This window comes from Hordeum vulgare, chromosome 5H (assembly GCF_904849725.1).
Source record: "Hordeum vulgare subsp. vulgare chromosome 5H, MorexV3_pseudomolecules_assembly, whole genome shotgun sequence".
Lineage (NCBI taxonomy): Eukaryota > Viridiplantae > Streptophyta > Magnoliopsida > Poales > Poaceae > Hordeum > Hordeum vulgare.
In genome coordinates this window covers 413,887,935-413,909,115 of record NC_058522.1, presented here as the reverse complement: position 1 = coordinate 413,909,115, position 21,181 = coordinate 413,887,935, and the positions used below count along the sequence as shown (strand labels likewise).

Sequence of the window (21,181 nt, the reverse complement as noted above, 5' to 3'; positions counted from 1 at the left end):
GGGCCTATCTATTTATTTTCCTGTTGAGTTATCCTCTTCTTATATAAGCACCAATTAGAGAGCACCTCTGTCATTTTTATGCTTTGCTTTTGATTGATATTGAGTATGACTATGACTGGATCTTTGTTGCTATGAATTACAATGTTTAGTCAGCCCTTGATCTTTGAAAGTGCTCTGCATTTATGTTTTGCGGTCTCAGAAAGAGCTAGCGATACTTCCCTTTTTGGATACTTTGCTTGCAGATACTAATCTTTCAGATACTAAGAAAATATTAGGCCATGTGCTATGCTTCCAAGCAAAAGATCTCATTGATATATTTATGACTTCCCTTTTTGGATATCTAGTGTTCTTCCTTCTTGTAACCATTTCGTGTGTACATCCTTCTTTGTGGATATATATATCATCATGATTGTCTTCTACTTAGAATCTTGGTCACATGAGAGAAGTTACATCTCTAATTGATATCCTCTTTTCTTTCACGTCCACCGCTGCATTTCCTTTTTCGGTTTTGGTGGCAACGTGAAAGGATTTGTTTTGAGTGCGTATCTTATTTTCCTACATCTTGGTGCACTCTTTGGCCGTGAAGATTATTTTTCCTCATGCTTGTCTTGATGAGGGTTTTGCCATTTTCAATTAGTATCCCTCCTCTTGACAAGATTCTTACTTCCTATCTTCACAATGGGTTGTCACAAGCGTTGGTTCTTATTTTGTTTATTAGTAAGCTTGTGAACCCATTTTCTAGTATGTGTGTGTGGGAATGATATGTCTTGCACTTTGTATCTCATATTCATCAAGACTATGTTGATGAGCAATGCTCATCCTTATCTTAAGTCTTCTCAAGTGCTTTGCCATGACTCACACACATTACTTTGGTTGAGCTTATTCTTAAGTTGCTTCCTTTACATGTTGCTCAACCATTAGTTTTGTGCAATTGATATGCCTATTGTCTCATCTATCTTCTTGCACTCGTTGTGTGTGTCTGTTAATTCTGGGGGAGCAACGATCCTATTTTGTGCACCTGTGTCAAATACAAAAATCTCATATTAGTGCACAAATCATGGGGAGCTTCTCTAGTTTTTGATAAAGCACTATGTTGACTCTATCATAATATCTTTTATTCATGTGGTTCGAAGGACCATATGATTGTTTGTTCCATCTGGAATTCTTTGATTGCTTGCCTCCATCTTTGTATGTCTTTGTGGCATACGATCCTTTTATTTGCAATCTTTAGGTCCTCAATATAGTCTGTTTTCCTCCAACTACTTATCATTGTATTTGTGTATTTTTCTGCACTCATTTGCTGAGAAGTACACACTTTTTGGAGGACCACCTACTATTTTGGCTTTCTAAACTTGTCGTCCATTTTGGCAATCGATGCCAATGGGGGAGAAGTTTAGAGAGTTTACTTTGGATATGTTTAGAGGGTTTTGCTTTTATTGCGTAAGCATTTACATCTTGCACACATGCATTATTACCTTGTATGTGTGTGCTTGGTTATGCTTATCTCCTTATATAAACTCTCTTGAAGTGGTTGTCTTCAATTACCAAAATGGGGGAGATTGTTAGAGCATATATCTCCATATGTGGTTTTGGTAATTGATGACAACTCCTATGGACTAATGGTTGCTTTAAGTTATATTTATAGGGCTTGTCCATAGGAACTTCTTGAAGTCCATCTGTCGGGTTCAAGGAGTTTATATGTTGACCAAGATGTTATTCAAGTTATTATCCAAAGAATGGTCATAGAAACACTAGGTTGATCAAGATCTCAGACAAAGAGTAAATCAAGATGATCAACACACAAAGCGTATAAGATGTACCGAGAGGGATCAAGTGATCCCATGGTATGGTAAGCATTGTCCATTACGTGTTTGTGTACTAACCCATGGTCTTTGTGAGACTCCTATGTGGGGGTTAGGTGTGTTTCCATTGAGCTTGCGTCAAAAGGAAGATCTCATACAACCCATGAAGGATGACGTCAAGTGGTGATCGTCATCAAGATTGTGGTGTGCAAGTTGAAGTGGATCAGCACGAATATATCATTGAAACTATTGTCAATGATCATGTGTTGATAAGGACAATCTCATGTGCTAACAAGGACAAGATCAAGATAAGCATTCCTGAGCACTACATGCTTGATTCTTGTGGATTTTCACATGGTGGATAGGACAAGATCAAGATAAGCATTCTTGAGCACTACATGCTTGATTCTTGTGGATGTTCACACATGGTGGACAAATGAAGATAAATACATAAGCTAGGCTTTCCGCATTGTGTATGGGAAAGCTACTTGAAGACTTCATCATGTCTTGCTTTCAACTTGAGCCAAGAAGGAACAACAACATCAAGCTCAGGTGAAAGGGCTAACTCAAAGGTATCAGTTCCTTTGACGTTAGTTGTGCGGAGTGATGATCAGCGAATAAAAGTATACACTCAAGTATGGATCATCAGTACTCTTTTATGATTCTTGAGTCCTTAGGGATCCCGCACTATTAAGAGGGGATCACAGGTTTTGCGATGAACTTGATCAAACTACATCATCACTCTCTGCTCAGACCACATCTCCACTGCTTTGTTGTTATCTGTAAACAGAACCAGTGCCTCGGACATTCGGCTTCCTCCGGACGTCCGAGGGCCGGACGACCGACTACCTCGGAAATCCGGAATCCTATACCAGAGAAATCAGAGCCATTTAACTCGGACTTCCGGCTCCCTCCGGACGTCCGAGGCCCGGATGTCCGGCCAAGTCCCGGAAATCCGGAAGCCTGCACCAGTAGAAGTTGAGTTCTATATCTCGGTAATCCGACTCCCTCCGGACGCCCGAGGGCCGGACGTCCGGCCAAGCTCCGGAAATTTGGAGGTCAACACCAGTAGAATGTGTGCACTATATCTCGGAAATCTGGCTTCCTCCGGATGCCCGACCACCGGATGTCCGACACCCATCAGAAATTCGGAAGCCACCACCAGTAGAACTTGTGATGTATAACACGGACTTCCGGGCCACTCCGGACGTCCGTATACTGATGAATTCAAATATGTTCAGGCACACCTACAGGCCTCGGACGACCGACCCATGTCGGACGTCCGGTCGTTGTTTAATTCAAAATAGTTTCAGTCGTATCTACAGGCCCCGGACGACCGACCCCTGTCGGACGTCCGACCCCTCGCGGTCGCGCGGACTTCCGACAGCTGTCTGACGTCCGGACCCTGTGTGACTTAAAGTGTCCCCAACGGCTCTTTTTCTCTCCACTCTATAAATACCCCCTCCCACTTCGTGAGAGGGTTGCCTAACACAGCCTTATCCTCATAAGAACACATTTCCACCTCACACACATTTGCTCACTCCAAATCTTAGATCCCAAGAGCATTTGTGAGCCCCTTTGAGAGTTGTTCCAATCAAAAGATAGATCTTCTCCCTCTCCTTCTCTCAACCCAAGCTATTTGTTATTTGAGCAAGTTTTGAGCATTCCCCGTGATCTTGTTACTCTTGGAGGTTGGAGACTCCTAGGCGGTAGGAGTTCTTCGGAGAGGAATCAATCCGTGTGATTTCCCCCGGAAAAGTTTGTGAGGGTTTGGAAGCCACCTCAAAGGCTTACCACTAGTGGTTGAGAAACGCCTTCGTGGTGTTATCTCAAAGGGAGAATAGGGTGAGCCTTCGTGGCGTTGGTGTGCCTTCGTGGTAACATCCACCTCTCTAACGGTGACTAGCTTCCCTCCAAGGAAGTGAACATCGGGATACATCTTCGTCTCAGTGACCTTGGTTATCCTTAACCCTAACTCCTTACTTGTGGTTTACTTGTGTTATTTGAGCATACATACATTGCATATTGCTTGTGCTCATTATATTGTGTTGGCCATTTCTTGTACAAGATTAATCATTCAAGCATACCCTCTATATTCACACGTACATACTTGCAGCCCTCGATACATCGTGTGATATAGTGTGATCTAGTATCTTGTGTTGTTCACCTACTTGTTGTGTGATATAGCTCAAGTAAGTTTGTGTAACTTACTTGTGCTTGTTAGTAACTGCATTGTGAACATCTTAGTAGATCGTGTTGTTGATACACGTTGCAGTGCCTAGTGCATTTAGGATTTGTGCTTGACAAGTACCCTCTTAGTTTATTTCCGCATCAGGTTCAAGCCAAATCTGAAGAAGTTTTTAAATAGCCTATTCACCCCCCCCCTCTAGGCATCATCGAGGTCTTTTCAGTGTTGGAAGTGTTTCCAAGGTTGATGTCATCAAACATCCCACGCTCCATCTACCATCGGGATTGGTGTTAAACCTAAATAATTGTTATTTGGTGTTTGTGTTGAGCATGAACATGATTGGATCGTGTTTATTGCAACATGATTACTCATTTAAAGAGAATAATGGTTATTCTATTTTCTTGAATAATTACCTTCAATGGTTTATTGAATCTCGATCGTAGTGTTACACATGTTCATAATATTGGTGTCAAAAGATACAAAATAATAATGATAGTACCACTTACTTGTGGCAGTGCCGCTTGAGTCATGTTGGTGTAAAATTCATGAAGAAGCTCCATGCTGATGGATCTTTGTACTCACTCATTTTTGAAACGTTTGAGACATGCAAACTATACATGTTGGTATAAGCGCATGAAAAAACTCCATGCAGATGGATCGTTTGGACTCACTTGATTTTGAATCACTTGAGACATGCAAAATCATACCACATGGAACAAGAAAGTAACTTTTTGGATGCAATACATTTTTGATGTGTGCAGTCCAATGAGTGATGAGGCACGCAGTGGATATCGTTATGTTCTTACTTCACTGATGATTTGAGTAGATAAAGGAGTATTTACTTGATGAATCACAAGTCTGAAATATTGAAAAGTTCAAAGCTATTTCAGAGAAAAGATCATCGTGACAAGAGGATAAACTGTCTACGATATGATCATAGAGATGAATATCTGAGTTGCGAGTTTTGGTACACAGTTAAGACAATGTGGAAATTGTTTCGCAGTTCATGCCACCTAGAACACCATAGTGTTATGGTGTGTCCGAACATCATAGCCGCGCCCTATTTGATATGGTGCATACTATGATGTCTCTTATCGAATTACCACTATCGTTTATGGGTTATGCATTAGAGACAACCGCATTCACTTTAAATAGGGCACCGTGTATTTCCGTTGAGATGACATAGTATAGATTATGGTTTGGAGAAACCTAAGTTGTCGTTTCTTGAAAGTTTGGGGTTGCGACGCTTATGTGAAAAAGTTTGAGTCTGATAAGCTCGAACCCAAAGCGGATAAATGCATCTTCATAGGATATCCAAAACAGTTGGATACATCTCCTATCTCAGATCCGGAAGCAAAGTGTTTGTTTCCAGAAACGGGTCCTTTCTCGAGGAAAGGTTTCTCTCGAAAGAATTGAGTGGGAGGGTGGTGGAACTTGATGAGGTTAGTGAACCGTCACTTCAACCAGTGTGTAGCAGGGCGCAGGAAGTTGTTCCTGTGGCGCCTATACCAATTGAAGTGGAAACTGGTGATGGTGATCATTGAGCTTCGGATCAAGTTACTACAAACCTCGTAGCTCGACAAGGTCGCGTACTACTACAGAGTGGTACAGTAACCTTGTCTTGGAGGTCATGTTGTTGAACAAAAATGAACCTATGAGCTATGGAGAAGCGATGGTGGGCCCGGATTCCGACAAATGGCTGGAGGCCATGAAATCCGAGAGAGGATCCATGTATGAAAACAAAGTATGGACTTTGGAAGAACTACTTGGTGGTCCTAGGACTGTTAAGTAAAGATGGATCTTTAAAGGGAAGACAGACGATGATGGTGAAAAGTCACCATTAAGAAAAGTTCGTCTTATCGCAAAGATGTTTCCGACAAGTTCAAAGAGTTGACTATGATGAGACTTTCTCACTCGTAGCGATGCTAATAATCTATTGGAACTATGTTAGCAATTGTTGCATTGTTTGTGAAATATTGCACATAGGATGTCAAAACATTGTTTCCTCAACGGTTTCCTTGAGGAAAGGTTGTATGTGATACAACCAGAAGGTTTTGTCAATCCTAAGGATGCTAACAAGTATGCAAGCATCTCGGAGTTGGAATATATGCTTTGATGAGATGATCAAAGCTTTTGGGTTTGTACAAGGTTTATGAGAAACTTGTATTTCCAAAGAAGTGAGTGGGAGCACTATAGAATTTCTGATAAGTATATGTGGTTGACATATTGTAGATCGGAAGTAATGTAGAATTTCTGTGAAGCATAAAGGGTTGTTTGAAAGGAGTTTTTCAAAGGAAAACCTGGATAGAGCTACTTGAACATTGAGCATCAAGATCTATAGAGATAGATCAAAACGCTTAATAGAACTTTCAATGAAATGCATGCCTTGACAAGTTTTCGAAGGAGTTCAAAATAGATCAGCAAAGAAGGAGTTCTTGGCTGTGTTGTAAGGTGTGAATTTGAGTAAGACTCAAAGCCCGACCACGGCAGAAGAAAGAGAAAGGACGAAGGTCGTCCCCTATGCCTTAGCCATAGGCTCTAAAGTATGCCAAGCTGTGTACCGCACCTGATGTGTGCCTTGCCATGAGTCTGTCAAGGGGTACAAAAGGTGATCCAGGATTGAATCACTAAAACAGCGGTCAAAGTTATCCTTAGTAACTAGTGGACTAAGGAATTTTTCTCGATTATGGAGGTGATTAAAGAGTTCGTCGTAAAGGGTTACGTCGTTGCAAGCTTTGACACTAATCCGAATAACTCTGAGTAGTAAAACGGATTCGTATAGTAGAGTAGATATTTGGAGTATTTCCGAATAGCACGTAGTAGCATCATCTATAGGATGACATAAAGATTTGTAAAGCACACACGGATCTGAAAGATTCAGAACCGTTGACTAAAACCTCTCTCACGAGCAAGACGTGATCAAACCCCAGAACTGTATGGGTGTTGGATTCGTTAAAATCACATGGTGATGTGAACTAGATTATTGACTCTAGTGCAAGTGGAAGACTGTTGGAAATATGCCCTAGATGCAATGATAAATTAGTTATTTTTATATTTCTTTGTTCATGATAATCGTTTATTATCCATGCTATAATTGTACTGATTGGAAACACAAATACATGTGTGGATACATAGACAAAACACTGTCCCTAGTAAGCCTCTAGTTTACTAGCTCGTTGATCAAAGATGGTCAAGGTTTCCTGACCATAGACAAGTGTTGTCACTTGATAACGGGATCACATCATTAGGATAATCATGTGATGCACAAGACCCAAACTATGAACGTAGCATGTGATCGTGTCATTTTATTGCTATTGTTTTCTGCGTGTCAAATATTCATTCCTATGACCATGAGATCATGTAACTCACTGACACCGGAGGAATACCTTGTGTGTATCAAACGTCACAACGTAACTAGGTGACTATAAAGGTGCTCTACAGGTATCTCCGAAGTTGTCCGTTGAGTTAGCATGGATCAAGACTGGGATTTGTCACTCCGTGTGACAAAGAGGTATCTCGGGGCCCACTCGGTAATACAACATCATGCACGATCCTTGCAAGCAATGTAACTCAAGTGTGAGTCACGGGATCTTGTATTACAGAACGAGTAAAGAGACTTGCCGGTAACGAGATTGAAATAGGTATAGGGATACCGACGATCCGATCTCGGACAAGTAACATACCGAAGGATAAAGGGAATGTTATACGGGATTATATGAATCCTTGGCACATAGGTTCAACCGATAAGATCTTCGTAGAATATGTAGGATCCAATATGGGCATCCAGGTCCCGCTATTGGATACTGACCAAGAAGTGTCTCGGGTCATGTCTGCATAGTTCTCGAACCCGCAGGGTCTGCACACTTAAGGTTCTATGATGTTTTAGTATAGTTGAGTTACATGTGTTGGTGACCGAAGGTTGTTCGGAGTTACGGATGAGATCATGGACATCACAAGGGTTTCCGGAATGGTCCGGAAACGAAGATTGATATATAGGAAGTTGGTGTTTGGATTCCGGAAAGTTTTCGGGCATTACCAGCATGGTACCGGGAGTGACGAATGGGTTGCGGGGGCCCACCACGCCCCAAGGGGTCCACATGGGTTTATTGGATGTACAATAAGGTATAATGGGCTGACAAAGTCATCCAAGAAAAGCCCATGAGGAAAAAGTGGAAAAACCAAAAGAGGTGGGAAAATAAGGAAGGAGTTCTAATCCAAGTGGGATTGGAGAAGGACTCCTCCCTCCCACTTCGGCCGACCCAAGGAGGGTTTCCTTGGTGCACCAAGGCTGCCCAAGGTTGCCTCTCCCCTCCTCCTATATATACTAGAGGTTTAGGGCTTTGAAGACACAACTTTTGCCACGTGCAACTCAAACCTACACCTCGTAGTTCTTCCTCTAGATTAGATGTCTGCAGAGCTCGGACGGAGCCCTGCAAGAATAGATCATCACCAACACCGGCGCGCCGTCACGCTGTCGGAGAACTCATCTACTTCTCCGTATCTCTTGCTGGATCAAGAAGGCCGAGATCGTCATCGAGTTGTACGTGTGCTGAACGCGGAGGTGTTGTCCGTTCGGTGCTAGATCGGAATGGATCGTGGGACAACGGTGATTTGAATCACGAAGCTGTACCACTACATCAACCTCGTTTCTTAACGCTTCCCACTGAGCGATCTACAAGGGTATGTGGATAAAATCTCCCTCTCGTAGATGAACATCACCATGATAGGTCTGCGTGTGCGTAGGAAATTTTTTGATTCCAATGCAACGTTCCCCAACATTTATGCCATGCAGGCCCAAGATCCCGGCTCACAGCCTGGCCATGTGCTACTCTAGGCCGTCGTACGCGGCTGAGCACCGGGCTCGCTGTTCACCATGCGCACGCAACATCATCCCAACTCACTGGCACGTGGGTGCTCTCGGAGGCGATTAGGTCATTTAATTCATCCGCTAGTATATATGTATGTGTGTGTGTGTGTGTATGGATCAATCAAGCAGCTTGTGGTACACATGTACGTATGTATCCACACGCGAACGACAACGGGTTCCGGTGTTGATGAGGCTCACCTCGATGGCTTCGCTCCGCTCCACGTCTTGGTGTTTATGGTAGCCAAGCTGTCGATCTTGCCCAGCTCGGTGCGGCACCCGATGAATCTCCTAGAGACGCAAGGAAGCAAAGGACGAGATCTATCAGACGACACAAGATTCAGTGTCTTTAAGCTTTGACCGTGCTCGCCTCCAAGACTGAGCCATGGCCGGCGCGCGCAAAGAGCAGCGGCGGTGATGCGAGATTGGTAGACGTGGCGACGCGGCGACCCAGGTTGGAGGGAGGATGTCGTGAGTTGTGGGCTCTCGTCCATGCGTCGATGTTTTGACGGGATCGAGAGCGAGAGGCTTGGGGAAGATTGTAAGACGTGTGTCGTGGGTTAGCGTTACGACTGTGGGCTAGTTTCCGGCTCATTTTTTCACAGTGCGAGAGGGAGGTCGGATCGCTCGGGGGAATCACACAAGCAACGGAATCACGCACGAGCCAGGGGTGGTTGACGACGGCAGATTCTCCTTTAATAATAGAGATGTGCGGACCGACCTCTAGATCTGGTCGTTGACGTTGGGCCTCCGCGAGCATTGGTCTCTCTTCTAGGAACTGGGACCCAGGCGGTGATTGGCCTGCGATGCTATGCATAGCTGGTGGTGGGCAGTGTCGGAGCCAAAAATTGAATATAGAGGGGGCCAAAACATGTCATATAATGATAGAGGGGGCCAAATCACCTAAACTTAGCTAATTTTGTTTGATAAATGAAGGATTAGGATTAATATAGATGTATTTGTGAGAGCATAGGGGGGAGGCCCTGCCAGCACCCGTGCCTCCGCCACTGGTGGTGGGGATCCAAATCCGGTGTTGGTGCTAGCGCCCGACCAGACGGTGGTAGGCCGGATCGGTGCGACGTGGGGTTTGGGGTCGTGATGATAAGGGTAGCGGTCCTCGTGCTCTTATCGCATCTCGGCAACGGCTTGCATGGTCGGACCTCCTGGTTTGGCCATCGACATGTTTTGAAATAGCCACCGGAGATCTTGCTCAAGATATATAACGGCATGGCACAAAGTTTTGTTGGTTGATGACACATTGAGACATGTGAGTTTGTCGATTTTTATGGCGGAGACGACGATGAGAAGGTCATGATGGCCGAGATTGAAGAATCGGTTAGATGGAAAAGGTCATGTTGGATGTAATTGATATCTTCATAATATTAATATAACTTTTTTTCAGAAAATATGGGTAGCATTGGATGGCAGTCTTCGGCATCAGTGTTTGTGGGTTGATTTTAGTGTAATGCCGTAGGGAATTTACGGATAGGAGATGCCTTAATACTTTATCCTTGTTCCATGAACCGTCACAGTGTTAACAACAAGAGGAGCGATCTGAAACGAGAATATGCATGTCGCTGTATGGATCATATCGGTATCTCTTGGTAGTTGTTGGCCGAAATCTCATCTCAAACTAATAATAAAAAAAACAAAAAAAAAAACGAGCCGTCGAACTGCTGCTTTCGTCGTGCACAACCGCGGCGCGTATGCAGTTACGGCGCCGTGCCCGCCCATTGTCAAGTGGAGGCCGCCTGCGACGGCGACCCATCGGACCTGAGGTCTCACGCTTCAATTCTCGCCAGAAAAGCCCGTCCCCGGTTGTCAACACACCAGCGTACAAACATCACGCTGATAACCTGTGCCGGCCCCACCCCATTAACCGGACTGGCATAGCAGCATTGTAAAGTCACGTGTCTCTATTATTGCAGCCGTACCGTACTAGTTTTCCACATGACGTAGCGCAGAGTGCGAGAGGACGGATCAATTCAACAACCAAAAGATGGCACGGTAGCGTGTGTTGTTTTTAGCGACTACTTTGTTGAGTCTAACAACATCTCCATCCGTTCGGTCTCTCGTGGATGTGAAATAATGTCGTCCGAGGCGCGTTGGTAGAAAAATCGACGTGAGGGGCTCGAGTTTCCAACATTTCTAAGGTCGATCTCAACTGTTGATTTCGGCTCATTTTCGACGTAAAATGGTTCATTTTTAACGTAAATTGGTTCACTTTTGACATAAAATGAGATCAATTTTGATCCACATTCGGCGTACTTGGCATAAATTAAACAAATTCTTTATTTTTTGTCACATAGTTCATCACATAAATTAATACAAATCAAAAATAGTTTAACAAAACAATACAAATCAAAAATAATTTAACAAATCAATACAGATCACAATAATTCAACAAATAAAAACTCACAATAGTCCGTGATGAAATTCACAATCCTAAGGAAGAGCTTTCGGCTCATCCGATAACAGCGCTGAAATACTCTGTCGTTGTGGAGAGGAGCGTCAACGAAGTAGTCGGTGTAAAACAAGCAATAGGCTTCGAGTCGATGCATCTGCTTTGCCTTCAGCCGGCCCAATGCCGAGCCACCTCGTCGAGGCTTTGCGTTGCTCGCGAACAGGCCGACTAGAGCGGCGAGGACCATGAGGTGCTCTTCCCTGGGCATCGGCATCGGCTTCCTCGTCCATTAGTGTCATGAATGCCTCCTCCTCATCGGGGTCCACCGCCGCCGAGGCAAATCGCCGAACATCTGGCCGGCGTGGTAGACGCACATCCGCGTGTGTGGCCGGAGCGCTGAAAAAACTCGCCAAGAAGCAAGGGGACGAAGCCGTGGCAAACCCTCCCTTTGTCGCCGGGGAGATGGCCTTTGTAGCGGCAGTAGGGAGGTGGGCGCCGTCGGTGTCGGCACGGCGGTGAAAGGTGTAGTGCACGAGGGGGGGTCTGGAGGTGGAAACCCATTTTTCGCCTGACCGTGGCGGCTCACGCGTCGTTTTCCCTTCCGCCAGAGCCCCCAAGCGAACCCCAACGGGCTGGGTTCGACCCGGGATCATCGGGCCCAAAAATGGACCTAACCGACCAAAATCGGCGTCCTAGGGGCGCGACTGGGACGATTTTTCAGCGTCGGCGGTAAAAAACGCGTCCTGGGGCTATTGGGGGCGCGGTTGGAGATGCTCAGAACAAGAACAAGAAGAATAACATGCACCCTTTTTAATTCCTTCACATGCAAGGTTAGCATAATAGCGTATCCATCAATAATAGTTTTCCTCAAGAATAATAATTTCCCTCAAGAACAAAGTTTGAGGGCATAATTTCGAATTCCAAAACACATCAATTTTCCTTTAAAATTGGTGCATGCCAATAAAGTTACTATGGTATTCCAACGGTAAATGATGCATACGTACCAACACCTTAATCCAACTATTTGGAAGAGTATCCACAAATAATATATAAATAGTGCAAATATTATCATTACACATACCGATAGATGATGAGCAAATTTCCTTGTCCTTGGAGTGACTCTCATCTTCCTACATAAACATGTGATGCTCAATAATAACACTTTAGAATTGGATTTTTTCCCAAGGAACTTTGTAGTGAAGGAAAAGTATTATTTTTATAGGACTCTCTACGCAAGGTATTTGATTTATTGTTCTATCTTTGGAATTTATTGATTATGACATACTATTTGGAAAAGGAAGAGTGGAAATATTGCTTAATACTCCCTCCGTCCCAAAATAACTGTCTTGACTTTGTACTAGCTTTAATACAAAGTTGTACTAAGCTTAAGACATTTATTTTGGGACGGAGGAAGTAGTTAAATTAGTGCTTTATGTATTTTTCACGCAATGGTCTATCTTTTTTGATGTCCATTGAAAGTAGGCAAAACAATTTGTTTATTTGGAAAATATAACTCTATATGGATGAATACCGACAATGGGAACACATGCTTGGAATTTTATTATCTACATCATCAATGACTTGGTCACATATCTTGAAACTAGATGAATTGGCTTATTGATTATGGAATTCTAAACTTCAGTGGTAGAACTTTGGTATTTTGTGAAGCATATATACTGGGCATTTTTTACTGGCACACCTTTTATTCAGGTGGAAGGAGATAACAAAAGGAAACTTCACATCATTTTTTTCTTGATATAGTTATGCTATTTTTCCCACTCCCACTAGAGGCTAAATTATTTATTTTATCACATTCATTGGTAATTGCACTTGATATGATTATGTTTATACTATTTAAAATTCAAGTCGGAATGTTTTATTGTGCTTGTCACATTACGTACTAAAGTGGAAAATCAGTGGATTAAAAGATATCAAAGTTTTAACAACTGATTTGTGGGAGAAAGTACAGTTCAGGAATATATCAATTGAACACTTAAAGAGCATGGGATTATTCATCATTGTAATATACCGCACGCTCCACATTTGAGTGGAGGAATTGAATGTCTTTTATATTCCATATTTTTAAGGAGCGATGCATATTGCCATCTGTTGTTTTCATTCTTAATCTAGCACAGTCACTACATGTCTTTTAGACTAGAAGGAAATATTCTATCTTGGCAGGAAGTTATCAGATACTACAAAGCACACGCGAGGAATTTTTCATTGTTATTCTAGTGGATCAAAGGATGTTTTATTTGTTATATAAAAAGGAAAAGTGGTGGAAAGTAGGAACACAATTATTTTTATGATCAAGGGTGGAATTGTTGATAATCATACTCGAATATAATCTTGACCCCAAGGAAACTACAAGTGACACTCCCAACACCGTCATACTTAGGATAAGTGGGAGAAATTAATTTGGAATGTCATCTATTGATAATTGTTATGTGTTTTGTGGGAAAACTCACTCTATATTTTAGAGGAAGTCTCTTAAGAAGGCTAAAAAATTTCATGAGTGTTAACTATGGGTGGTGGCAATTCGGGAAGGAATAAACAGAACGATGATATATATAGTTTGGGAACTTATTACCATGCCAAACAACCGCAAGCTCATTGTATGTAACTTCTTTTATTATTATTTATAAGGAAATTTGCCCCATTGGAATATTATAATGTCACTATTGTTATTCAATTCTTCAAACAAAATAAAATATAACTCTCTCTCCTCGAATTTTGGGAAAGAGGAACTAAAAACACAGTTTGTTAATTCAATACATTATTGTATGGTCTTATAACAAGCTTCACATCAATAAAATAGCAGGTCATATGGTTTTCTAAATGAAGCAAAGAGGTCATCTACAAATGTAAGTAAAATATTCTGCATTATTATTGTATACATTAACATTGTTGTTGTTTGTAATGGTAAAATCACATTGATGGAAGTGAAAGTTGGTCATGTTTTTAACTTTCATATGAAAGGAACATTTGAAGATTCCTATGTTTCGGGAGTGGAACCACATAGGACATGTTTTGATGGAAATTACAAACTTGTTAAAGTACCTGAAACCAAACTTAGTGAGGAATTACGTTTGAACTCTTGAGGAAAAAGGAATACATGGTGTTGAAATTTACTGTATCTTCGTTATACAATCATACCTTAGCTTCCGGAATTTATGATGCATTCAAGTAGTAGAAGGAAAGACAAGAAGCCAAGGGAATGTCACACATCATATTAGATTGTGGAAAGTGCATCACAACATGTCACTTGTTAAACACATTGAGGAAGCTATTATTGTATCTACGAGATGAGAAATAAGTCGAGGTACGCATATTCAATTTTTTTGTAGTACTGATATGATGCAGGTTCACTCACTAAAGTCAATAATTTCTTTCAAACATGGTTACTTATGAAACTTCATTTACTGATTAGATTTGATATTTATGGTGTTTTGAAATTTTTTATTCAACTTGGTGATCTTCTATTTGACTTGATGTGGAATTATTCATATTATTGATATATGTGATTGAAAACAATTGATGCGAAATTTTCACTTGAGAAACAAAATACTCAAGTTGCCTCTAAAGGTGGAATTGCACTCGAGGAAATAATACTCGAGGCGCCGAAGACACCTATGCTGGAATAATTAGGCGAGAAATAAGGTCCCTAGTGATTTTAGGGGTCACAACAAGGAAACATATTGAAGGGGAGTATCACCATATAATTTTTGTGAGTTTTCAACATAGTGTTAATATGATTGATGATCCCTTGACTAAGCCTCTTAGTCAGGAGGTATTTGCCAAGCATGTTAAGGTTATGGGCTTACGAATATTTGAATGATCGTTTGGGACAAGTGGGAGATGCTGGAATTATGTGTCCTACAACTATATTTAAATTAATAGGGATTGCTAAATATCTAGAATACCTTATTATGGAATAATACATGTATTTATACATGGAATTACGTTACATGATTATCATGAAATTGTGACTTGTTGAAACATACTTAAGATGTATGCTTAAGGAAGCTGGTCGATTATCAGTGGAATATAACATACTATTTATATTGGAAAGACTACCCAAGTATAATGATAATCGGAAGGAGCTAGATCATATAGTTAGATTATAACCCTAATGTTGATCTACATAATTAAAGAAATTTACACTCTATTATGACACATTGCTCACAAGCGTGTGCTCCAGGAACATAACGGGTAGAATTCGTTAACACACAAATATGATCGTGGTTGGTAATTTGATCTGGAGTTTATCCCAAAAAACTAGTTGAAAAGACTAGAAATCTTATCTGTATAAGAGGTCCCTATCCCCTATCCTCAAATATATGAATTGTGAGCAACACCACAGATAAACGCAGAGGAATAGGGTAGACCGAAAACCCTAATTTTTTTAACACTTGCTTGGCATGGAAAGAAAAAGAGACAGAGTGGTATGATGAAAAAAAGATGTTTTTTTTCTGTGTGTAAATTAACATGGTTAGAGTAAATGGCACGTAAATTGCTTTGTGTCTTGGATTTTAATGATAGATACATCCATTTAGTGTCAAGTAATTTCGGAGGGAGCACGTGAAACGGACACGTACCACTGAATTACTACAGTACAAAAGAGTTCAGTTACAATACACGGCGGACGGGTCTGGCTGCAAACTGCATGCAATTTGGCCAACAGACAGCTCAACTGGCCCCGAAAAGCCAAACGTGATCAGCTCGTCGGATCACATAAACAAATCGCAATAATTCCGAAGCAAATTAATCCTGGCCGTACGCTGCCCCTGCCATCATTGATACGGTCCCGAATCCCGATTAAAAAACGCAGAACCGAAGAAAGCCCAACACGAAGCGCCACGCCACACCACACCTCGCCTCGCCTCGCCTCGCCTCGGTTAGTGCCGGTCCAGGACCAGCCCGCGCTCTCCGACGTCGGATCCGAGCCGCCGCCAGGCGAGGAAATGGACGACGGCGGGATCCAGGAGGAGGAGGAGCAGCCATCGGCATCGGCGCGGCTGCTCAGGCCGAAGCGGTCGGGGGGAAGCTCGCGGTGGGTGGACGCCAGCGAGGTCGACTCGTCCGAGTCCGCGCACTTGTCGCTCGAGGACGAGCGGTCGCCCCCCTGGACCCTCTCGGCCGCCGACGAGGCCGAGGTCCTGACCGCCACGGGTGGGCCCGAGCTGTCGCGGAGGAGCTCCTCCGGGTTCCGCCGGAGGCTGGGGAAGCGGCCCAAGAGGGTCGACTCCCTCGACGTCGAGGCCATGACCGTGCGCGGCGCGCACGGCCACAGTATCCAGGTGCCGTGCGTTACCTCATGAATCATGATCCGCTGATTCGGGGCCGTTCTGATTGGTGTTGGCGACTTGGCGTAGCGAGTTGGGATTGTTTAGCGTAAAACGATGCGACCTTTGACCATTTCTCAATCAGCGGAAACATCGTAGGATATTAGGATATACGGATCGATCGCCGGAGGTTTACTGAGGTTGTAGCCCTGATGAACCTGTGCTGTGCTGCCATTTTTGTTGCGCATTTCATATGTTTAGTATCCGCGTGCCTGACTATGAAAACATGTGCTAGTTAGTTGTTTCTTCTGAGATGAGTCGGATATTTTTTCTACCACGTGCATCAATGAACGCGATGGTTGACCCCTCTTAGCTGCACCTTGCACCAGGATGTATCGTTGATGAGCACCGTCGCGATGGCATTCCAAACCCTCGGAGTTGTTTATGGTGACATGGGCACGAGCCCTCTGTATGTCTTCAGCGACGTGTTCAGCAAGGTCCCGATCAAGTCAGAGGTGGAGATCCTTGGAGCGCTTTCGCTGGTCATGTACACCATAGCGTTGATCCCTTTTGCGAAATACGTATTTATAGTCCTGAAAGCTAATGACAATGGCGAAGGTAAGATACAAAACTGGTTCCGTAAATAATGTTTCTAGAGTCCTGTCAGTTGTGTATGCTCTTGTCCAGATTGGTTTGGCTTACTGACTGTATCATCTCATGGTTTGCAGGGGGCACGTTTGCATTATATTCGTTGATTTGCAGGTATGCAAAAGTTAGCCTGTTACCGAATCAGCAGCGTGTGGATGAAGATATTTCTAGTTTTAGGCTTAAGTTACCTACTCCTGAGCTTGAACGTGCTCTGTTTGTCAAAGACTGCCTAGAAAAGAAGCCACTCTTCAAAAACATTCTCTTGTTCTTGGTTCTGATGGGGACTTCCATGGTGATTGGAGATGGCATCCTCACTCCGTCAATGTCAGGTGCTTCATATCCACAATCTTTTGTCCTTATTTCTTCTACCAACAGACATTCTGTAATGGCTATTCACCTCTAGAATCCATTATGCTGACCCTCCTCCCTTGTTTTGTTGTGTTCAGTTATGTCTGCTGTCAGTGGTCTCCAGGGTCAAGTTGCTGGATTTGATACAGGTTTGTTATTTTTTGTGACCTTCATGAATATTGCAACTGTCTGCCTATATCCTGTCATTAGATCATTGCCGACATATTAAACCATCTTTTCGTATAATCCTACTTTCCAAAGCCACAACAACATAAGCATCTTCTTCCTTCATCTTTTTTGCAGATGCTGTTGTAATTGTTTCAATCCTAGTTCTTCTGCTATTGTTCAGTGTCCAGAGGTTTGGAACTGGCAAAGTTGGAATCATGTTCGCTCCTGTTTTGGCTTTGTGGTTTCTTAATTTGGGCTCCATTGGAATATACAACATAATTAAGTATGACACGTCAGTTGTGAGAGCACTCAATCCAATGTACATCTATTATTTTTTCAAGATGAACGGCATAAAGGCATGGTCAGCTCTCGGTGGTTGTGTCTTGTGCATCACAGGTACCTCTTACTCCAGCGTTCTCTGGGTTCTTAATTTAGTTTTTTTTGTGCCCTTTAAAATAGCAAGCGCCAATATTACAGAATTTACAGTCACACTGTGTCCTGTGATGTTTTTGGCATTCTTATATTTAGCAGTACCAAGACTGTTACATAGAAACTATAAGAGTATTACATCGAAATAGGCTTTCGCCCCGCTATATTGATATAGCAACCATCCGATACACCAACGAGTTCCATGCTGGGGCAAACAGCACAATCATGCCCCAAAGAAAGAACAAGAGAAAATAAGAGAAAAAATGTGGGCCACACTTGATCAACGAAAGCTGTGGCATCCCGCAACTGCTGCGCCGACCGGAGAGTATTACAAGGGATGAAAATTATCCTCTTCTGCCTGTCCCCATACTGTAGTATTCTTGATGTCATGATATAATCTGACATAATTTGGATGACAGTGCTTCACTTGTTTCACTACTAACAAATGTAACTCGAAATTTATGCTGAGTGAATCATGAGGGCTGATTGGTCATTGATTTTACCAGCCATAAATCCTACAACTGAAAGTTATTCTGCTGCATATGGCCAAGAGCCCAAGACTCATTTCTTGTTGCGATTGTAGGAGCTGAAGCAATGTTTGCTGATCTGGGCCATTTCACTGTCAAATCAATACAGGTTAAGACATTGACTAGTCAACTGAGATGCACCTTTTCCTGATCTTACTGTGTGGTTGATTTGAAATTTGTGAATCGCTATTTATCAGAGCTGAATTGACATTTCCTTTTGCTTGTTCCAGCTAGCATTTACTGCTGTGGTATTCCCTTGCCTGCTTATTGCGTACATGGGCCAAGCTGCATATTTGATGAAGCATCCACTTGATGTAGAAAGGATATTTTATGATTCTGTACCAGGTAAGCCGCTCGGATTCAGATGGCATAGATATATCAGACTGTCTAGGACTCTAGGTTATTATCACTGTAAACAATTATCTATTTGATGTTCCCTCATCTAAGTATTTTTTTTTCTATTTGCAAAGCAGAAGTTCTGTTCTGGCCAGTATTTGTTATTGCTACACTCGCTGCTATGATCGCCAGCCAAGCTATGATATCTGCAACCTTCTCTTGCATAAAGCAGGCTATGGCTCTTGGTTGCTTTCCTAGGATCAAAATAATCCATACCTCCAAGAAAGTCATGGGTCAGATTTACATACCTGTGATGAATTGGTTTCTCATGGTCATGTGCATCATCATCGTGGCCACTTTCAGGAGTACGAACGATATAGCGAATGCATATGGTCAGTGTTTCTGTCTTTAAGGAATTTACAAAAATATCTTCTTGTTTTAGCATCTAAAATACGTATCTTTGATAAACTATTATGGCGATAATGTTCAGCCTTTTGGCATGCCTATAACAATGTTGCATAACAATCAGCTGATGGCCAGTTACTGCTCCATTTCACGATGGACACTGCATATTTATCTTTTGCAAACCAACAATCTGATTTGTTTCTCACACGATTCTCTAAAAAAAATCCAGGCATTGCTGAAGTTGGAGTCATGATGGTTAGCACTGCACTGGTAACCTTGGTGATGCTTCTTATATGGCAAACCAATTTGGTTCTTGTTCTGTGCTTCCCTATTTTTTTTGGTGCGATGGAGTTCATCTATTTAACTGCCGTCATGTCAAAGCTGCTAGAAGGAGGATGGTTACCACTTGCTTTCTCATCATTGTTTCTCTGCATAATGTATACATGGAACTACGGAAGCGTGTTGAAATACCAGAGTGAGATGCGTGGGAAGATATCCCTGGACTTTATTCTCGACCTGGGATCAACACTTGGCACAGTAAGAGTTCCAGGCATTGGACTTGTGTACAATGAGCTGGTCCAGGGAATCCCATCGATCTTTGGTCATCTGTTGATCACACTGCCAGCAATGCACTCCACTATCGTTTTTGTTTGCATCAAATTCGTTCCCGTCCCATATGTGCCGCTTGAAGAAAGGTTCTTGTTCAGAAGGGTTGGCCAGAAGGACTACCACATGTTCCGTTGTGTTGCACGGTATGGTTACAAGGATGTCAGGAAAGAGGACCACGGCTCATTTGAGCATCTCTTGGTTGAAAGCCTAGAGAAATTTCTGAGGAGGGAAGCCCAGGAACTCGCGCTTGAGGTGAGCGCAATGGAGGCAGAGCGTGATGATGTGTCTGACGTGTCCGAGATCGTTCAATCGCCTGCTGCTCCTGCTGAGGATCTGCACACTCCACTGCTTTCTGATCAGAGACCGGGTGATGACAATGAAATGCTGGGCATGGAAGGCAGCGTTCCTTTGCTACCCTCTAGCTCCATGTCTGCAGAAGAAGACCCCAGCTTAGAGTACGAGCTCGCGGCACTGAGGGAAGCCATGGCATCTGGGTTCACATATCTCTTGGCACATGGCGATGTGAGGGCGAGGAAGCAATCATTCTTCACAAAGAAGTTCATCATCAACTATTTCTACGCTTTCCTGAGGAGGAACTGCAGGGCTGGCACCGCAACCTTGAAGATGCCTCACTCGAACATCATGCGTGTAGGGATGACGTACATGGTCTGATCGGGGCTCGGCTGCGCCTGTGCTGCAAAATCGAACCTTGTTCACGTGCCTCATCTTGGATGGAATGCTACACCAGCAGGTAGTTTAGGGATTGTACCGCTGCAGGGAACAACGTCACTGCAGCTTCCGGCCAACTGCCCAAAATTTTAGTTGCAGAATTGGCCCTTTCTGTACCCTGTTGTATTCTTGCCAACATTTTCGGTTAACTTTATGATAAGTTATCTGTGTGCGATTTGCATTATTAAGAAATATATCAGTTTAATCTTCTGCAGTCAACCTTGTTTCTGGCCACCTGCCAGAACTGCAATGGCTTCTTCTGCTAATACACAAGAAACCTTTAAAGCTCACTAGAGCTGCAACTTTGTTGAAGAACTGCATGCTAACCTTAAAACATCTTATTTTGTGCAACATCCTCTGTTGCTGCAGTATCTGACTTCTGCGTTTTATAACAAAAAGGAGTTCCATAGGAACACAACATGGAAGCCAACTCTGTTTT

At 42.8% G+C, this 21,181-nt stretch overlaps 1 protein-coding gene across 1 annotated transcript; it reads left to right on the top strand.

Moving 5' to 3' along the window:
- The first annotated feature begins 16,092 nt into the window (after positions 1-16,092).
- On the top strand, positions 16,093-20,956 carry LOC123395630 (potassium transporter 23). The gene is made up of 9 exons (XM_045090658.1): positions 16,093-16,558; positions 16,933-17,161; positions 17,272-17,520; positions 17,638-17,688; positions 17,843-18,103; positions 18,720-18,772; positions 18,894-19,008; positions 19,137-19,391; positions 19,634-20,956. Exons 1-9 carry the CDS (start codon positions 16,223-16,225, stop codon positions 20,683-20,685), a joined length of 2,601 nt encoding a protein of 866 aa, XP_044946593.1. The 5' UTR covers positions 16,093-16,222; the 3' UTR covers positions 20,686-20,956.
- The last annotated feature ends 225 nt before the right edge of the window (positions 20,957-21,181 follow it).